This window comes from Coffea eugenioides, chromosome 4 (assembly GCF_003713205.1).
Source record: "Coffea eugenioides isolate CCC68of chromosome 4, Ceug_1.0, whole genome shotgun sequence".
Lineage (NCBI taxonomy): Eukaryota > Viridiplantae > Streptophyta > Magnoliopsida > Gentianales > Rubiaceae > Coffea > Coffea eugenioides.
This window is the reverse complement of record NC_040038.1, coordinates 8,365,233-8,384,357: the sequence shown is the minus strand read 5'-3', so window position 1 is coordinate 8,384,357 and position 19,125 is coordinate 8,365,233. Positions and strand designations below refer to the sequence as shown.

At 36.8% G+C, this 19,125-nt stretch overlaps 4 protein-coding genes across 6 annotated transcripts; 1 reads left to right on the top strand and 3 right to left on the bottom strand.

Moving 5' to 3' along the window:
- Positions 1-1,687: 1,687 nt before the first annotated feature.
- On the bottom strand, positions 1,688-2,549 carry LOC113769593. Its single transcript, XM_027314095.1, has one exon. It carries the CDS (start codon positions 2,444-2,446, stop codon positions 1,961-1,963), a length of 486 nt encoding a protein of 161 aa, XP_027169896.1. The 5' UTR covers positions 2,447-2,549; the 3' UTR covers positions 1,688-1,960.
- A 1,743-nt stretch (positions 2,550-4,292) lies between these two features.
- Positions 4,293-11,299, top strand: LOC113769588 (pachytene checkpoint protein 2 homolog). Its single transcript, XM_027314088.1, has 14 exons — positions 4,293-4,604; positions 4,705-4,768; positions 5,105-5,211; positions 5,448-5,515; positions 7,480-7,583; positions 7,661-7,765; positions 8,201-8,290; positions 8,378-8,453; positions 9,170-9,239; positions 9,328-9,398; positions 9,522-9,612; positions 10,302-10,438; positions 10,526-10,654; positions 10,823-11,299. The coding sequence occupies exons 1-14, from the start codon at positions 4,433-4,435 to the stop codon at positions 10,961-10,963; spliced, it is 1,425 nt and encodes a 474-aa protein (XP_027169889.1). The 5' UTR covers positions 4,293-4,432; the 3' UTR covers positions 10,964-11,299.
- Positions 11,300-12,425: 1,126 nt separating this feature from the next.
- Positions 12,426-14,542, bottom strand: LOC113769586 (pentatricopeptide repeat-containing protein At3g48250, chloroplastic-like). The gene has a single exon (XM_027314087.1). The coding sequence runs from the start codon at positions 14,540-14,542 to the stop codon at positions 12,647-12,649; it is 1,896 nt and encodes a 631-aa protein (XP_027169888.1). The 3' UTR covers positions 12,426-12,646.
- Positions 14,543-16,520: 1,978 nt separating this feature from the next.
- On the bottom strand, positions 16,521-18,667 carry LOC113769589 (pentatricopeptide repeat-containing protein At3g48250, chloroplastic-like). Of its 3 annotated transcripts, none has more exons than XM_027314091.1 (2): positions 18,584-18,667; positions 16,521-17,918 (listed from the first exon to the last, which is right to left on the bottom strand). In XM_027314091.1, the coding sequence occupies exon 2, from the start codon at positions 17,888-17,890 to the stop codon at positions 16,838-16,840; it is 1,053 nt and encodes a 350-aa protein (XP_027169892.1). In that variant the 5' UTR covers positions 17,891-17,918; positions 18,584-18,667; the 3' UTR covers positions 16,521-16,837. The 3 variants fall into 3 exon arrangements, with proteins under 3 accessions (XP_027169892.1, XP_027169890.1, XP_027169891.1); XM_027314089.1 differs by having other exon boundaries at positions 16,521-17,930; positions 18,584-18,659; XM_027314090.1 differs by lacking the exon at positions 18,584-18,667 and adding an exon at positions 18,022-18,104 and having other exon boundaries at positions 16,521-17,930.
- Positions 18,668-19,125: the final 458 nt, after the last annotated feature.

The window sequence follows — 19,125 nt, the reverse complement described above, 5'->3', positions numbered from 1 at the left end:
GTGTAAAAAGATGATTTTATACTTGAGTAAAAAAAATAATGTTTTTTCGATCAATCGGCAATTTTTACATTACTCCTACTCCTACTCCTACTCTAACCTATCTAAGGAAGGCTCCAACTGGATCAAGGGGAACTAATGGGGGCTTGAGTAAAATTTAGAGTAAGTTTTTTATATACTGTCAATGGTATTTTTTTTTATATACTAGCAGATTTAGATCGTTGCTACATAACATAAATTCAAATTTAAAATTCATATCATGGATATGTGGAATATATCTAGTGTTAAAAAAAAAAAATCAGTACACTATCAATCATAAGAAGTTAATCTTAAAAGTTATATGTCACACACCTTGACCCTCAATCATAGTGTTTCCAACATAGAATTTTAATTAAGTAGCAACTAGGGAGAAAATTAAAGACATATATGGAACTTGCCCTGTATGTTTCAGGGATGTTCGAAAGGCCTTTCAAACCGGGAATAACACGGGAAGAGCGTTACGATATGATCTAGTATCCTAAAGTCATGTGTTAAGGAATAACAAATGTGTTAGGGATTTTATTCATAAATTAACATTAATTTTATTCTAAGATGCTGAAGCCCATTCAGCTAATTTTTTTGGGGGGTAATTTTCTATATGTTATTCTTATCTTAGATCCCATTAAGTTTTTTGAGATTTAAGAAAATATCATTCAGATATCTTGCATTCTAAATATTTTCATTAGAATTCCTTTTGTTCCGTACAAAAAAAAAAAAAAACTTCGAGGACAAAATTGAAAGTATATTCCGAATTGGGGGATAAATATAGATTTTGGAGCAGTTTGGAGGACCACAATGGAATTAACGCTCTAAGGGGAATGTTAGTGTTTTGGACCCGAAAAAATCAAATAAAATCACCTACTCTCAGTTTCTTTTTCTTCTTTTTTTTTTTCCTTTTCTTTTCCTGAGATGATAAAGATGCACCTATTAAACCATTTAATCTAAGCCTCTCTAGAAGAGAAAACAAAGAATTTTAGGTTTAGGCTCCCTTAAAATAATAAAACCCAACTGAGGCTTCTTTTCTACTATTACAACTTAGCCCACTAATGATCCACCACCCTCAACTGCAGGATACATCACCATTAGTGATTTGTCAATACCATACCTTCTTCTTTTCCTTTTTTTCTCTTTTTTTTTTAATCTTACATTCATCAAATCGTTACAGTTCGTTTTTCTACAAAAGCTCTAAAATATAACAATGCAAATGTGAACGAGCCTCACTGGCTGCTCTCCCACTAGAGTGGTCATAAATTTGTCCATTACAAACTTGTTAGGCCTGCTTTTCTAGGTTAATCATCTAGGATTAATTTATTTGCAAAATTCCATGCTGCTCCTGTTTTTTAGCTTCCTGTCTCTTTTTATTTATCTGTTACTTATTAACTTACTACTTCTACCCATGTTAATAAGCTGAAATGTACTGTCCCTATCCCACTTGAAGAAGCACTAAAAGAACACTAAGGTTTCAGCAGACAAAAAGCAAAAGAACTATAAGGTTTTAGCAGACAAAAAGCAAAACATAAAAGCCAGAAGCAAAATGTACAGATACAAGACATGCAGTATAAGATCAACATTTTGACCCAAAAAGGAAAAAGAAAAGGTACAAGATCAACAACCAATAAACGGTGAAACTTTAGCTGTTGAGATTTTGAACTGTATTTTTCATTGATAATCATAGCCCCAGAAGCTTCAATTGCATCATTGACTGTAATTGCAAACTAATTGTTACTAAATTAAAATGCATCTATTCATGGTTCCTGAGCTTCAGATTAAATGACACACATGTCCAATTTGCCTTCCTTCTTGCCACACTTTTTTTAAGAAAAAAAAATAAGCACTAAAAATATATTGCAACTAAATAATTTGTCACCCAATTCAATTCAATTGAAAGCAAGATATGAAAAAAGAAGCCTAAAAATTTGAGCCATCATCCAGGCTTATCAAGAGACTGATTTCCTTCTTCTTGGGGTGCAAGTGGTTCATTAAATCTCCTAGAGGATATCCTATTAAGTAAATTCCTGAGGCTATTCTTACTCTCTTTCCTCTTCTTGAAAACATGCCCTGCATCATCCTCTTCAGAGAATGTATGATCCAAAACTAAACCTCTTTCCAACCTTCTTGAAATTGTAACAATCTCATAAGAATCCCAAAGGGATTGGCCAAAATCCCAATTACTACTTGTACTACTACTGCCATATTCGTCACCTGATGATGCTTTTCTTGCAGCTTCAAGCTTGAATCTGCTAGGCTTGCCCTTGAAATTTCGCCGGTGGGCATCAAATTCAGTTGGTGATGACTTAGAGCTGCTGGAATTGGCATACCATGCTTGTGCTACTGCCTTGATGATCTCCAGATCATGTTCATTTTCACCATCATCAACACGCTGCTCTTGCTGTTGCTGCTTTTTCTTCATAGGATAGCAATTTAATTGATTTTGGAGTCAAGAAATTGGTTAGTGCTGCATGGGCCATGTTATTATCCTGGAACTATTTGAGCCTCTCATTTTGGAGCGGCAGAAATGTGGGGATGACAAACTGATCAACTGAATTTTGTCATCTTTAGGACACCCAAAGGACCAAAGATGAGTTTCTGTCAATGTGTTGTCATGAATGGACCAAAGGAATAGCATAATTGCATGTAAGACATGGATACCTTGCTTTGTCTTTTAGATTGTAGTACTATACTTTTGATGTATGAGAACATGAAAGGTCATACAAAGTACAGACAAAAGAGGGGTGGCAGAGACCCACAATGGTAGCCTAGGGTCATTAATGATGTTACAAGTTAACCTACAAATAGTAGGATGAACATTAATGCATGGTTAGATTTCCTAACCTCTAATACCTAGCTTACCAAAAAATAAAATAAAATGAATCTCTAATTCTTAGAACTCAACCTCAGTTGTTTTATCAATAGATAGACTAAGGCCCCATTGCCTTTATAAAGGGTAGTACATAGTAATACATCATTATTTTGTCAAATTGCAAAGAAAAAAAAATCATCAATCTTTTTTTTAAATAATCATCAATCTTATACAATCAAAAGTTATATAGTTACAATTTTGATCTCTATAGCCACACTTAAGAAAAAACAAAATGAGTCGTCTGCACATAGTTTATTGTAGTAAATGGGCAAAATCTGTCAAAGGTTTTATTTAAGTGAGTAACATCTTAGGCTGGAATGAACACTTTCTACAATTAATTTATTCTTCAATCCGTTTTTTTGTCATAAGTGAGAGGTTTTGAATCCAAAATTTCTTATTTACAACACTCTCAGCTTTTCACTCAATCCAACCCTTTTCCAATCCTATTGTGTATGATAGCTAGGACAAATTTTTGTTTTAAATCCCCCAAAATTTTCAAATCCACATTTTTATTTATTCCAACTTCGGACATAGCTCCAAAAGAAACTCTAAATAGAGAAGGACAACAGCCTCAAATGAAGACATTTCTCTATGGACATTGTTTTCATTAGTCATACCACGTAAAATTACTTTTTCTGAATTGGATTTTATAAATATTAAGCTACAAAATCTATATGCTAAAGAACTACACATAAGTAAGATTGTGTTAAAAACAGCGAGCAATGACAACATACTTTCTTTTTTAATATTTTCCAATAGAGAAGGGATGATATTTTAAATCATTGGGAGGGAAAGAAAGATTTGAATGCAGGATCAATAATGTTCTTATTATACATGCAAAAGTAAAAAATGGGTACACGATTTGTCTTCAAAATGGGAACAAAAACGAATATATTTTTGCCACAAAAACTCATACACTTCATATAAAAGTATCTCCTTATCTATTTTACCCTTAATTGTTATGCTGTTGAATTTTTTAAAATTAAATTCTTTATAACGTTTTTGGATATTTGGTCAATATAATTTTATCAATAAAAAATGGTCACAAAAAATGCCAAAAAGCGTACGCTCTTCAACTATTCTTTTTAAATCGATAACTTTGGTCAATCCTTATAATTTATTTTTCAACCTATCAAAGTTTTGAAAATTAATATTGTCCAAAATTTTCACACAAAAATAGAGCAAAACATTTTCCATCTAAGCCATTCGTTATGGTTTCTTTGATTCTACGTGTTTAAATCTTACTGGCAGCTAATATTTAAAGCTGCTATGGTTACCAGCCTTCGGTCCATGCACCCACTCACAGTACGCCCAAAACCAAAGCCTCCTTTAAATGTCTTTACCAAAGATTCTTCCCGCGCTCAAAATTTCCCTTTCCATTTCCCCATCTCAAATTTCTAGCCCTTCCTCCACTAGGGTTTATACTTCTCAGGAAAAAACCCCAGGATTCCTTCTTCGATTTCTCCAACTTTTCTCGAATTCCAATCTCCGCATGTAGAAACAAAAGATAAAACTTCAAGAAATAAAAGCAAGAAAATGAGCAGCGCCCCAATGGATATTTCAATTCCAGATGCCGCTGCTGAACTTGGGCATGACGTTGTTGATCAACAAAACGGCAACGTTCTGGAGCCACCGCTTTCTCTTCCACCGCCCCTTCCGTCTCCTCAACCTCCTCCGGCAATAGCCGACGATAAGATTCCTGTTTCAGGTTAGCATTTGTAATTCATTTAATTAGTGAAATTTTTAAACTTTTTTGGGATGTTAATTAGTTTTATTTGTTTTCATCTTTTGGCCCTGTATTTTTTCAGTTGAAGTTTGTCTGAAACCAACTAGCACGGCTCGCATTGAAGATGTTCGTGCTGCCGTTGAAAGGTACTCCTAAGTGAATTATTTCTAGTCCAGACTATTGAATTATTAAAATGTATTTGCTCCAAAGTAGGATAAATTGCAAACTTTTTTGTAACTTTTTGGGACTTTTTTTTGGGAGTTTCAGTTATAGAATTTTACTATGTATTTACTCTGATATACTGTGGCTCGAATGCTAAAAATGCATTTAAAAAGAAAAGATAATTACTTTTGAGATATTGTATTCAGGTGGATACTTGAACAAAATCCTGAAGAGTGAGTTTATGGTGGTTTTTAAGATTGAGCTGAATTTACTTCAATTTGATTTAGAAGTTATCTTTTTGTTGCTTAAATATTTCACAGGATGCTGGAACATAGGAATATGAGCTATGTTGATGGGCCCATTCCTGTGCCATTGGATGATTCATTTCTTATTGAGAATGTACAACGCATTTCAGTTTGTGACACAGGTAGGATTTAATTTTTGGGTTTTTCTTTTTTTGGGTAATGCTACTACATTCTGGGTTTAAGAAGCAGAAAAGTCAAGGGAATCTGTTTGTAAATTTCTGCTAAAAGTGGTAAAGAAATGCTGAAGGATTGGAAGGTTGTTTTGTCATTAGAACTCCTTGTCTACTCGCTATTCTAAGAGGAAGTTTTGGTACCTTTGACGATTTTTGATTTGTTGCTTGATTTCTGGTGTTCGTAGATGAATGGCTGGATAACCATGATGTTCTTTTGTTCTGGCAAGTCAAACCCGTTGTGCATGTTTTTCAGGTAATGATAATTTATTTTTAGCTTACTGGTTGCCCTTCCTCTTCTTTGGTTTTAATCATAAGTAAACTTATCGATTACTCATATTGAACAGTTTGGCTTGTAAAGAAATAATTTTTTTTTATATTCATAATTCTCGGATCCTATGCAGAATGGATGCTTTTGATGTCATCATATGATTTCTGAGTGAATGGTCCAAAAGGTCACTAAACTATTAAAAATGGCACCTTCTGGTCACCAAACTTTTTTTGTGGCCGAAAAGGTCACTAAACTCACAAAAACTCTCCAGCGGAGTCATTTTACCGAATTTCAACGGTTCCTCATCCGGTGGCATGGGCAATGTGGAGTGGAGGAATATAGTAAAGGGGCAAAAATGTCCAACAAAATATGGTAAACCTGTTTTTCCCTCAAAAGACGTGCCTTAGATCTAGAAATTCGGTGACTGCTCAGATGTGGCAAGAGTTGTAAATTAAGATGGATGAATTATCTTCGGCCGGGCATCAAGAGAGGAAACATCACAGCAGCTGAGGAGGACCTCATTATTCGACTCCAATCCCTGCTAGGCAATCGTTGGTCACTCATAGCTGCAAGATTGCCTGGTTGAACTGACAATGAAATAAAGAACCATTGGAACACTCGTCTGCTTAAGAGACTCCACAAAGGAGGAATCCAGCCCCAAAATAGAATTGATGGCCCTTAAGAAGCAGGGAAAGGGCCCTGAAGTCGAGGCCTACCGCTATAGAATTGATGGCTCGGCTGGTGCATTCCTTGAGAGTGGCATCCAAAGATCGGAGCTGTGGATCGGCTTGGCAGGCGGCTTCGTAAGCTCAGATCCGGAGGCAACATCGTTAGCTTTTTCCCCATTACTACTACTATGGTTGCTGTGACTGGAGTTGCTGCCTTCTCGTTGCGGTGGGGTGAGCGTGCTCGGTCCCTTGGTTTTGCTAAATTGACTACCCATTTGAAAACTGGATGAATCCCAACTCCGAATCAGCTGTTTTTGCGTGTCTGTGTCTGTGAAGGTGTTTGCGGAGGAGTTTACTACTGTTTTTGGGTGGGTTATTTTCTATTTTCATTTGGTTTACAGGCAGTCACAATCACCCTTTTTACCGCCGAAGAAGATGAAGTAAATCTCATTAGGTTGGAGGTTGGTCAACTTTGGGAATTAAACAATCTATTGTTCCAATAGCTTTTGGACATTTTTGCCCATATTAGAATATTCGTTCAACCCAAGTGCTTTTGTCACCGGGTGAGAAACCGTTGAAATTCGGTAAAATGACTCCGCTGGAGAGTTTTTGCGAGTTTAGTGACCTTTTCTGCCACAAAAAAAGTTTGGTGACCAGAAGGTGCCATTTTTAATAGTTTAGTGATCTTTTGGGCTATTCACTCTATGATTTCTAGGTCTTAGTGGTAGATAATCTTTTATATGCTTTTAGATTTGATTGAATTTTATAAAGCTGCATCCAAAGACCTGACTGTTGTGAAATAGATTGCTGTAACCTGCAAATGGGGAGTTTTGTTGGTTGTAAGGATTGGGTGGGTGGGAAACTGTCTCTGCATTCACTTCTCTGAAGACCGTTGTTAATCATGAATTGTGATTTCCACTTTCAGGGAGTACATTCCAACGTCTATTTGACCTTTGGCTCTCAGTTTCTTCTGGATTCAATTTTGCTCCTAAAGAACCAAAGTTTTAAGTTGGCCTCTTTGAACTAAAGCTTTATGCTATGCTGTGGGGTCAAGTCATTTGTAAATTAGATCAGTGTAACATTCAACCAATTCCAGAAGGTCAAGGGAGCAAGTTGAATATATATATAGATATATGAAGGGCTCAATTGTTACAATCTTAACAAGATAAATATTTTTAGAGGGCTCAATTTTATATTCATGTTTTAGAGGTTTGCTAAAATTAATCTTGATACTGCATGTACTTAACCATGCTGTGCATTTGGACTGTTGCTTCTTTCCAGCTAAGTGAAGAAGGACCTGGTGAAGACTTAAATGGTGATGGCCAACTTTCTAGCTTCAATGAATGGATGCTTCCTGCAAAGGAATTTGATGGCATGTGGGAAAGGTTTGCCTTTTACAGTCACATTTTTCACTATTATTATGTTGATAAGCATGGTAAACTTGACTTTTCTTATTCTACAGCTTGATATATGAATCTGGTCTCAAGCAGAGATTATTGCGTTATGCAGCAAGTGCTTTGCTTTTTACTGAAAAGGGTGTTGACCCTTTTCTTGTTTCTTGGAACCGGTAAGGAATTCTTGCTGAGCTCTTTGATGTTTATGTAATCTTGTGTTAATATTTGTGCTGAAGTGTTCGGCAAAGTTCTTGTGCAATTTAGTACTCAAGCCTTTTGAACTATTTATTTTATGGACAAAAATCTCACTAACTGATGTGTCAAATGATCACTGCAAAGTTCAAAGATTGAACTGCACAATCAAATTGTTTTAGAGTAAACCTAGTAATGTCTACTGGAATTTTAATTTACAAAGCTCAACCTGACAAATACTCAGGAATGGTAGAGGTAGATGCGCATATCGTGATGTTGCTGATTGAAGAAAGACTATAACTTCTTTGGCAAAAAAGAATGGAGAAAAATAAAACAGAGGCGACAGCAATTAACTATTTTTGAAGTACATATACCACAATATGTATTGTTACTAATCCTATCTGAGTGGTCTGCAGTATCATTCTTCTGCATGGACCTCCAGGAACAGGGAAAACATCACTCTGCAAAGCACTGGCTCAAAAACTCTCTATACGATTTAGCATCAGGTTCTGATGAGGATTCATATTGATTAATTACTATTCCTCTGCAAAAATCTCTTTTGCTCATATGATTTTACGCAACATCCATAACAGATACCCACAATGCCAGTTGGTTGAAGTAAATGCACATTCCTTATTTAGTAAATGGTTTTCTGAGAGTGGCAAGTTGGTAAGTGCAGGTTTTGCTCCTTAACTAACATTCTGTAACTTGTACTCTTGTTGCTTATGAGCGGTAATCTTGCATGTATTCAATGGTTTGCCTCAAGGTTTTGTGCTTGAACAGTTTGCTCTCTTTGTATCATTAACAAAAGCAACAGTAAGATTCAATGACTTATTTGAGGAAATTCTATAAGGCAAATAGATAATCTTTTGCTCTCTCTCTCTCTCTCTCTCTCTCTCTCTCTCTCTCATTTCCATTTGTTTGGGTTAATCTTAAGATTCATGAGGTCTACATGCTAAAACTTCGATGCTTTGAAAGAAATATGTGATAGTCTGATGTTTAGCTGAGTAACTGCCCTGAAGTGCTGCATTTATGTTCTTGGACGTGAATTCATGTTATTTTTGTGGGTGAGAATGTTGATTTTTGCACACTGTTGATTAATTTGAACTCTAGCTGAAGTTGAAGTTCCGAGACAATCCTTAAAACTTGTTCAAATGTATCCATAAAAATGAATATAAATCAATTTAACAGTTACTCATGTGCTGTATCAAGAGCATACTGCAAAAATTGGTATCCTTGTTAGTCCATTTGATTTGTAACCGCCTTTGTTTCTTTTCCTCTTTACTTAGGCAGTAAATGCTTCTATAGTCTTTCTGCAATTTTTAAATGAACCTCTTCAGGTTGATTTTGACCAGGTAATAATTTAATTCTATCTACTCATTTAGGTAGCAAAGCTATTCTCAAAAATTCAAGAAATGGTGGAAGAAGAAAACAACCTGGTATTTGTTTTGATTGGTGAGAACAATTATTACTGATATTCAATCATATGAAGCTCACACTTTTTTATCGTGTAACTAGATTCTTGTTTCTTGTAATATGGCAGATGAAGTTGAAAGCCTTGCTGCTGCAAGAAAGGCTGCATTGTCTGGTTCTGAGCCATCAGATTCTATACGGGTATTTCCTCGTTGTACATTCAAGCAGATTTTTATTTGCATACAGCAGGATAGCTATTGCAGAATATATTAAAAATTTGAATACAACTCATGATTCATAGAAGATCTCACAACTGCTTGTCAGGTCGTGAATGCGCTACTGACCCAGATGGACAAACTAAAGACCTCCCCAAATGTGATAATATTGACTACCTCCAATATAACTGCTGCTATTGGTAAGGACGTGGTATTTGGTATACTTTGGATTAGATAATTCTGTCATTCTCGTTGTTTTTGCTTCTTTTTATGCAACAACTTAATATCTTGCTCCATAATTTCGAAGCTAACACCAATCTCTGGATATTTTGTCAGCAAGCACTTCTGCTGCTGAAACATCAGCAATAGCTTGTTGCTTAGCCTTTTAGTGCCTTTAATAGATCAGTGCGTCAAGATTTGGAATTTTCTCCAACCATTTCTATGATCCTGTGTTTTGAAGTAGCAACATATACAAGAGAATATGAATTGTACTCAACCCAACGGATGATCAAAATATGTTTGAAGTTTGATAAATGGCTGTTTCTAATAATTGTTAAGCAATGAAATTTTACGTCTACTAATATCTAACTTGACAAGATGTTGCTATATTTGGCAAGGAAACACAAGTTGTGCATATCCTATTTTTCCATTTGAATTATGTTGACTTTCCATATCTTTCTTTATGTTTGTTTTCTTTTTATTTTTTGGGGTATTTCCCAGTGTCAGTGCTGGTCACTTTTGTTTCTCTTCTATTGCATCTTTTAAAGAAGCATATAATTTTATTGTAGTTGTTTTCCAGGTATTGTAAGACCAAATTTCTATTTATTAGCTAGTAAACTTGATGCAAGGACATGATTTTGATAATGATGTGCTCCATTTTGGACTGCAGATGTAGCCTTTGTTGACCGAGCTGATATTAAAGCATATGTGGGGCCTCCAACGCTTCAGGCACGCTATGAAATTCTAAGATCCAGTTTGCAGGAGCTACTACGAACTGGAATAATCTTGTCAAACCCTGACATGCAGGTATTTTTCCAGGTTTTTTTCATTCAGTAACATAAGCCTGATCCACAGCCTTGTTAACTGATACAAAAGAAAATGAAATTACTGCAGGATGGCCATAACGTCATTCTTTCAAATTTTACTGGTTTAAAAGAGAAGTTGAATTCCACGGTGCTACCAGAATCTCAATCCTCATTAAGTCTTTGTAGAAAATTGCTCGAAGCTGCAGAAGCATGTGAGGTAAGAAAAAGTTGGAAGAACATTTTCTTTTTAGTATTTGTATTTAACAATTTGCAGAGACAACGCTAGCATACAACAGTAGCCAACTCATAGGAGGAGCAGGGGCACTAGTGTTGAAGCGTATGGGAAAGAATGATGTTTAATTTGTAATTTCTTGCTTGTCGTCAGGGATTGAGTGGGAGGTCCCTCAGAAAGCTTCCATTTTTGGCACATGCAGCCCTTGCCAATCCATACAGTTGCGATCCATTCAGGTTTTTGATTACTTTGACAGAAACAGCTAGGCGAGAAAGTGCAGAGATGCCTGACTGAGATATGGGTTATGTATTAACTGCAAGGTTCTATCATTGGTGCATGAAAAGTTCAAAATAGTGGAAGACTTTTTAACTAATTTAAATGGTTGGTAACCAGCAAGGTCTCGAGCACAGGATCGTGTAGATTTCAAAGGCTAACTGAAATTTGATAATATCCCTCATGAAACCCCTATCCCTCTCCCCGTTTTGTCCATTTTGTGTAAATGAAAGAGGATCAAGAGAAGCAATTTCTTTTGACTTGACATCATACGAGAATTCTGTTGTAAGCTTACTAATTTGATATGTAACTAACGATTTAGCTGTGTCCTACAGCTAATAGTAATTGCAATCTCAGCACTTCCATTACACTGTATTCAGTCTGGAATCTTTAGATGAGATGCATAAACAGATATTAACTTGTCTGGAGCTAGGAAGATAATTATACACATGATGCTTTGATGCCAGAAGATCTGTTGTCTAAGAATTATGCACGCCTGGTCTATGCTCAAAAGCTAATACCATTGGTTGTGAATGAAATGACCTGATTTGTAAGAATTATTACACCACCCGTTAACAGGTACTATCTTTTATTGGCACAACCAAAATCTTTGCCAGCCAGAGTATGCTTGATGCATTACTAGGAATATGAATCAACTGGTAAAAACTTTCAGCGGCAAAATCACATCTTTTGTTTATAGGGTGTGTCCATGGGTTATTGTACCAACTTGACAGTTTCAGCTTCACCAAGCCAATCAAATGCTTCCATAATGAAAACGATTAGGAATCTACAGAGCAAGTTGGCAACTTTTCCAAATCCAACGCAAAATACTTTGAAGCAATCTTTTCTTTCATGGTTCTTATAGCAGGTCCCAACAATTCAGTATTAGGTAAGAGAACTTGCACATGGCAATGACAAGATGAATACCTGTTCAATGTAAGCAAACCACAAATGAACCTTGGCTCTTTGATAAGGATCCTTCATTTGGCCAGGTTTAATGAATCTATTCAACAATAATTAGTCATTCGCATATTGATTTTTCCATTATGGACAAGAATAGCGACCTTCTTGCTAACTGGATTGTATTTGAGGATTTAGGGACTCTTCTACATACACAAATGTAACACTCTTGCTTCAATTGTCAGTTACCAAATGGGATCTTCCTTTGTGTCCTAGTATTTTAGGAATAGCCGCTTCAAATTCTTTATTAGTATTAAAAGGTCTACTAATACTGCTTTTCGCCACCAGTTAATAGTTGATTGAAACAAATTATTTGATTTTTTGGTTCTTTTCTTTTTTGTCAACCAACACTCTGAATTACAAAGCAATGAAGCATAACATGATAAAAGCTTCATGACAAGAAAATGATTAACAGAAATACTAATTAGATCCAACTTCTGAATAACGCAGTATACCACAACACATGCCTCAAAAGATTTAGAATAACAGAATGGATATCTGAGGGCAGCCATGAAGACCAAAAGAAAATAGAAAACCTTCAGCCATGACTTAGAGTTTGGCCAAGACAAGCTCCTCTATTTATTGCGAAAGAACTTTCAATGATAATCAATGCATAATAAAGTTTGGTACAGGATTAGGTCAGTGTGCATATGGTAGCTTTGCATATTAAAGTTGGATAACCATACATTATCAACCAAACCTATAATTATAAGTCAATAGTCTCAAGTTGAAACCGCTTCTAAGTTAGCCGCTTTCTGAAGAACCAAAAAGGCTGCTAATAGCAGAATGTTTACGGATATGATGAGGGCACTTGAAAAGCAGAACCTTGGCCTCAGAATGTCTACCCTCATTAAAGAAGGACTGGAAAACACGCTGGTAAGCTGACACAGATGGATATTGCTTGTTACTTATTGCCGTCAAACACTCCCAAGCATCATCCACAGAACCAAACTTTGAGACATACTGGATGATAGGTTCTGGATATGGTGGATAATTCTGCTTCTTCATTAGATAAAGAAGGTTCAAGGCTTCTTCAAGTCGCCTTTCTCCTAGAAGCTTTTCAATCAGATCCTTAAATGTAGCTTGCCAGGGTCTCACGTGAGCCTTGTCAATCATTTCCACGACTAATTGGTATGCTCCAACCACCCTCTTCTCTATCAGAAATCCATACACTAGAACATCTAAAAGATCAGCATCTGCATCAATGCCCTTTTCCACCATCTTTCCAAGCCATAGCAGTGCCTTGTCAACTTCATTAACTACACAAAACCCCTTTATTAGTATGGTCCAAGTCTTGATATCAGGGGTACATCCTTGTGCTTCCATCACATCTAGTACTTCACAGGCTTCTTCTAGCCTCTTAGCTTTACAAAGTCCAAAAATCAATTGGCTGTAGGTGATGTTATCTGGTTCATAACCAGCATTTCTCATGGTCTCAATGATCTTCTCTGCTTCATCAAACTTCCCAACACTAGTCAAACACCTATGAATCCCATCATAGTCATTCTTCAATAAACAATACCCAGCATCCTCATATTTCTTCACAACTCTAAGCATCAGATCTAAGTCAGGATCCCGAGCATATGCAATGGCACGCAAAAGCAAACTGCATTCCTTCTCCAAAGGCTTAAACGGACTATCCATCATATGCTCATAGAGCTCAACTGCGTCCTTCACCATCATACTCTTCTGAAACTCCCTCATCACTTTCACATAAGTATCAATATCAATCTCATAACCAGCATCTTTCATCTCCTTAACCATACTCCAAAACTCCATAACCACCTCTCCTTTACAAAGAATCCTAAGCATCCCATTATAAGTAACACTAGTATGCTCATACCCCAAACTCTCCCCAACCCATTTGAAAAAACTCAAAGCTTTCAAAGGCAAGCCTTTTCCTCTAAGTTCCTTCAACACCCTCAAAACAAAATTCTCCGATACCGAAAGCCTCATGTCCTCCAACTCTCTCTCCAATTCACTACTCCAATCCGAATTCTTGACCACCTCAACCACCCTTTGCACAACAGTCTCCATAGCATTTTCTTGTATCATTCTCTCATAAAAATGCTTCAGAGCAGTAGCATCATTAACCAATTTCGAATTCCGAAAATCTGAGTAAATACTTGCATATGTCTCCTCATCAATATAATACCCCTTTTCTTTCATTTCTTTGATAACAACCCAAAATTCCTTCATTGCATGATTTTTAGCATAAATTCTCAGCATTAGACTATAAATAGAAGTACTTGGCCGAAACCCCTTTTCCTCAATGGCCCACTTGAAAAAGCTTGAAGCTTTTTCTGGTTCTTTACCTAATTTCATTAGAATATACAAAACAGTTTCATGGGTCAATCTTGGATTTAAACTTGATAGCTCTTTTTCTAACCCTTTAGCCCAATCCTTGGATAATAATTCATCAAAAATTGGCTCTGATTTTGTTGAAAAGAACAGTTTTCTATGATGGGATTCATGCAAAGAAGAAACTGGATAGAAAATTTTGGTGGGAAAAAATGGGGATGAGTGGTGAGGGAACCCAGTCACCTGAGTGTGGCGAGAGCGAGTCCTGAGCAGGTGAGTTGAGTGGAGCGAGTTGGCGACTCGGAGACAACTCAGGAGTCTCTTGGCTTGATGCTTCATGGTTGCTTAATATGCAGAGAATTTCTTGAAAAGGGATTTTATTGAGGGTTTAAGAGGTTGCGAAGTGGGATCGCGGTACTGGTAAGGAAGTCCCCGGACCCGGATCCAAGTGAATAGACAAGGGCTTTTTGGGAAATTAAGCTCAACGGTAAGCACATCAGTTAGACTACTTAGCAAATTTTCATAGTAATGCATTATTTCTAGTTGTGACGTGCAGATGATTTTTTTCAAGCCCCACCACAAAAGAATTTTCTTTTCTCAGACCTAATATCAAACTATTGATGTCAAACTATTGATGTCAAACTATTAATGATTTAGACAATAACTATCGATATCAAACCTTTTTTTTTTTTGTTGCAAAAAGTGGTCATTACACTCATCAATGTCAATTTTGCTCCCCCTTTTTGGTTTTACATTTTGAGTTCATCAATTGATACTTCAAGAGAGGATTTGGTTGTTTCAATGACAAAACTAAGATTTCAACCTAACATATGCCATGGGAAGAGATTACCTTGTTGGAAGGCATTCTTCATTTAAAGTTGTTGTTTCAATTGTGCTCATTTTGTCTAGTTAGCAAGGATTATAATCATATTAGTAATAGAATTAGCTCATATGCTTTAGACATAAATCAAGATGAGGAACTTTGGATTCCTTAGTATCGAAATACACTAATTGTATAGTTCTATCGAGCCCTTATTTGAAATTATAAAGCTTTTGATAATCTATAAAATCACTTATCATCTCGGAAAAAAAAAATGCCATAGGAAGAGGGTGTTTTTTACCACTTTGAGGCAATTTCCTTGCCCTCTCCACTCAAACATTTGTCACTGTAAAAAGTCAATTTTTTTTTTTTCGAATTGCAGAATTCACATCCAAAATTTCCACCTAAATCTATCCTTTATCATTTGGAGTGTTGTGTGACATCCACAATACACATTCGAATTACACAGTTCAAACACGAATTCAAATGGAAGAGGTCCGGATCAGTAACTGTACTCATGAGATGGGGATCACATTTGAAAGGAAGTTCTTGTTTTACGCTATTCTCTGTGTAATGATTCTTGTTTCAGTAACTTACTCGGAGCTAATTGGTACAACAAACTCTCACTCAAGAACCTCAAAATTTTCATCTCTGAAAGATTAAAAAAGAAAAAACAAATGGAGCAGGTCTGGTTTTCTAGCATTTTAGCTGCCATAGACTCAGTAGTGATGAGTTTGCGGTATTGTGTAACCATAACTTTTTGCTCAAACTTTGATGGACATTCGCAAAAATTTTCTCCACTAATTGATCATTTCATTTGTATGGACCTCCCAATCAATAAAAAGTCTAAACGCGGGCTCTTTTCCAACTAAGAATTAGTAAACTGCGTCTTCCTTTCCAGCTTAGAAACATATAAATCCTATAGAATCCTCAAAATTTTCGAAGTTACATCTAACTCAAAAACTAAAGATTCGATGGAACAACTTAACCGACAAAAGAAAAAAAAAAGAAGAAGATGTAGTTGACAGGAAAATAATCTGTTCCATGATAAATACTAAGGAATGCAGGACCCCATAACGTATTGAATCGTCTATAACTGTCCAAAACTTATTCTGAATCTTTAACATCAGAGAAGAAACTGGAAAACTCTATCCAATAAAAGTTTACAGGTCCAAAAAAATGTCCTTTGGGCCAAGCCATGACAGAGAACAGGCAAATAATTACCATAAGAATGAATGCGTATGATACATCAAGTTCAAAGCACGAGACAGAAGTTTGAGGCCAGATTGATGTATACAGCAGAACTATTGGGTGACATTAAGAAACCAAGCAATCAAAAGGAGCTAGCAAAAGAAAAGTTAACAGAAAATAATACAGCAAATGAAGACGTATAACCAATTAACCATCGAAAAGAACCTTACTGACATATCAATACTGTAATGAAGAGTTTGGAAAGTAGATAATGCTGTAAAATTTTCATCCCCAACAGTCTGCACATAGCCAAAGCATATCATCATAACAACTCGATGATAAGAAAATGATTAGCAGATAGACCACTTGCATATATTTCCTCAACGATGCAGTATATACAAGCTAATTATCTGAGGGCCTTATAAGACCAAAAGAAATAGCAAGCTTTAGCCGTGAGTTGAGAGTTTTTGGCCAACACAAGCCCCTAACTTGTTATTTACAAGAGAGAATTTTCAACACTAATCTACAATCGACAAAGTTCAGTAAAGACTTAGCCAGTGGTGCATATGGTGCCTCTGTAGATTACAGCTAGCTATCAACCAGTTACCTACTAAGTCATGATCTCAAGCTGAAGCTGCTACCACGTTGCTGCTCCCAGAAGAAGAAAAAAGGACGCGAAGTGCAGGATTTTTGTGAATATATCTAGGGCACTTACAGAACAGCTCCTCAGCCTCAGAACGTCTACCCTCATTAAAGAAGGACTGAAAAACAAGTTGGCAACCCAAGACAGATACATGCTTTTTACTCTGCTTCTTACTTAGTGTCCTCAAAAACACCCAAGCACCCTCCACAGAACCAAACTTCGAGATATACTGGATGAAAGGCTCTGGATCCGGTTCATAATTCCGTTTCTGTATTAGCCGAAGAAGGTTCAAGGCTTCTTCCAGTCTCCTCTCTCCAAGAAGCTCTTCAATCAGATTCTTAAGTGTAGCATGCCGTGGTGCCACACGAGCCTTGTCAACCATTTCCACAAGAAACTGGTATCCTTCAATGACCCTCTTCTCTTTCAGAAATCCATTGACTAGAACATCCAGAAGACCAGCATCTGCATCAAAGCCTTTTTTCACCATCTTTCCAAACCATAGGAATGCCTTGTCAACTCCATCGATATCACAACAACATCTCATTACTGCGATCATCGCAGTCTCAACAACAGGAATACATCCCTGAGCTTCCATCTCATCTAGTAATTCAATGGCTTCTTCTAGCCTTCTTGCTTTACAAAGTCCAAAAATCAATTGTTTGTGGATGATACTAGATGGTTCATAACCAGCTCTGTTCATGGTCCGTATGATCTGCTCTGCTTCATCAAACTTTCCAGCACTCAACAAACAACAGTGGATCCCCTCATAGTCACTCTTCAATAAACAATACCCAGCTGCCTCATATTTCTTCACAACTCTAGACATCAGATCCAAGTCAGGATCAACAGCCGATGCAATGGCATGCAAAAGCAAACTACACTCGTTGGACAAATACTGAAATGGACTATTCATCCTATGCTCAAAAAGCTCAACAGCGTCCTTCACCATCTTCCTCATCCGAAACTCCCTCATTACTTGAACATAAGTATCAGTATCAATTACATAACCAGCGTCTTTCATCTCCTTGAACATACTCCAAAACTCCGAAATCGCCTCTTCCCTGCAAAGAAACCTAAGAATACAATTATAAGTAAAATTATCATGCTCAAACCCCAGACTCTCCCGAACCCATTTGAAAAAACTCAAAGCTTTCAAAGGCAAACCTTTTTTCCCAAGCCCCTCCAACACCCCCAAAACAAAATTCTCCTGCACTGATATGCTATTCTCTCCCAATTTTCTCTCCAATTCACCGCCCCAATCCGAGTTCTCAGCCACCAAATTCACAGCTCTCTTGATAGGAATTTCAAGAATCAATTTTTGATAAAAAAGCTTCAACTCCTTAGCATCATCAACCCTATCCAACTTAATAAGTTCCGATTCTACAACTAAAAACGTCTCCTCATCGATATACTTTCCCTTTTTTCTAACGTTTTCAAAAACAGCCCAAAACCCCTTCATATCATTACGTATAGCACACGATTGCAGCTTTAATCTATATCGTGAAGAACATGGCCTGAACCAACTTTTCCCAGCAGCTTCCGACTGGGAAAAGGAAGAATTTGCTTCTTCTCTCAGTAACTCGGTCAAAGAAATTGTCCCTCGCGCTCTTTCTGATTGTATGTCTTCTACAATCTTTTTAAGCCGGGATCTAAAAGCCGAAAAAACACTGTAATTGAAACTTCGGGTGAAAAGAAAAGGGGATAAACAGTGAGGGAACCGAGTCACCTGAGTGTGGAGCGAGCGACTTCTCAGCAGGTGAGTTGAGTGGAGCGAGTTGGCGAATCGGAGACAACTCAGGAGTCTCCTGGCTTGTTGCTTCATTGCTGCTTCCGCCGTCATTTGCAGACGTTTTCTTGAAATGGGATTTTTTTTTTTTTTTTGCGGGTTTTAGGAGTTGGAAAGCGGGTTCCTGGTATAGAACTATAGATGGCCTTTTTTGGAAAGTAGGGAAGACCCGCATCCGGATTCAAGTAAACCGATGGCCTTTTTTGGAAAATTAGGTACAGCATGCTGGTCTACGGCTTTACGCAGGAGAAGTTTGTGCTAATTATGTATTGTATTGTCCCCATCTGAACTTATATTTCTTGATTTGCACCCGCCACCCCTTGCCAATCTTTTCCTATGTGATCCATATAATCCAATAGTCTCAAATTTAAAGTTACTTCATCATGATGCATGTGTTCTTGAAAAAAAAAAAAAAAGGCAGCTTTGGGAATAGGTAATGACTTTCTTAATGAAATATCTTGAAGAATTATGAAAGAGAAATT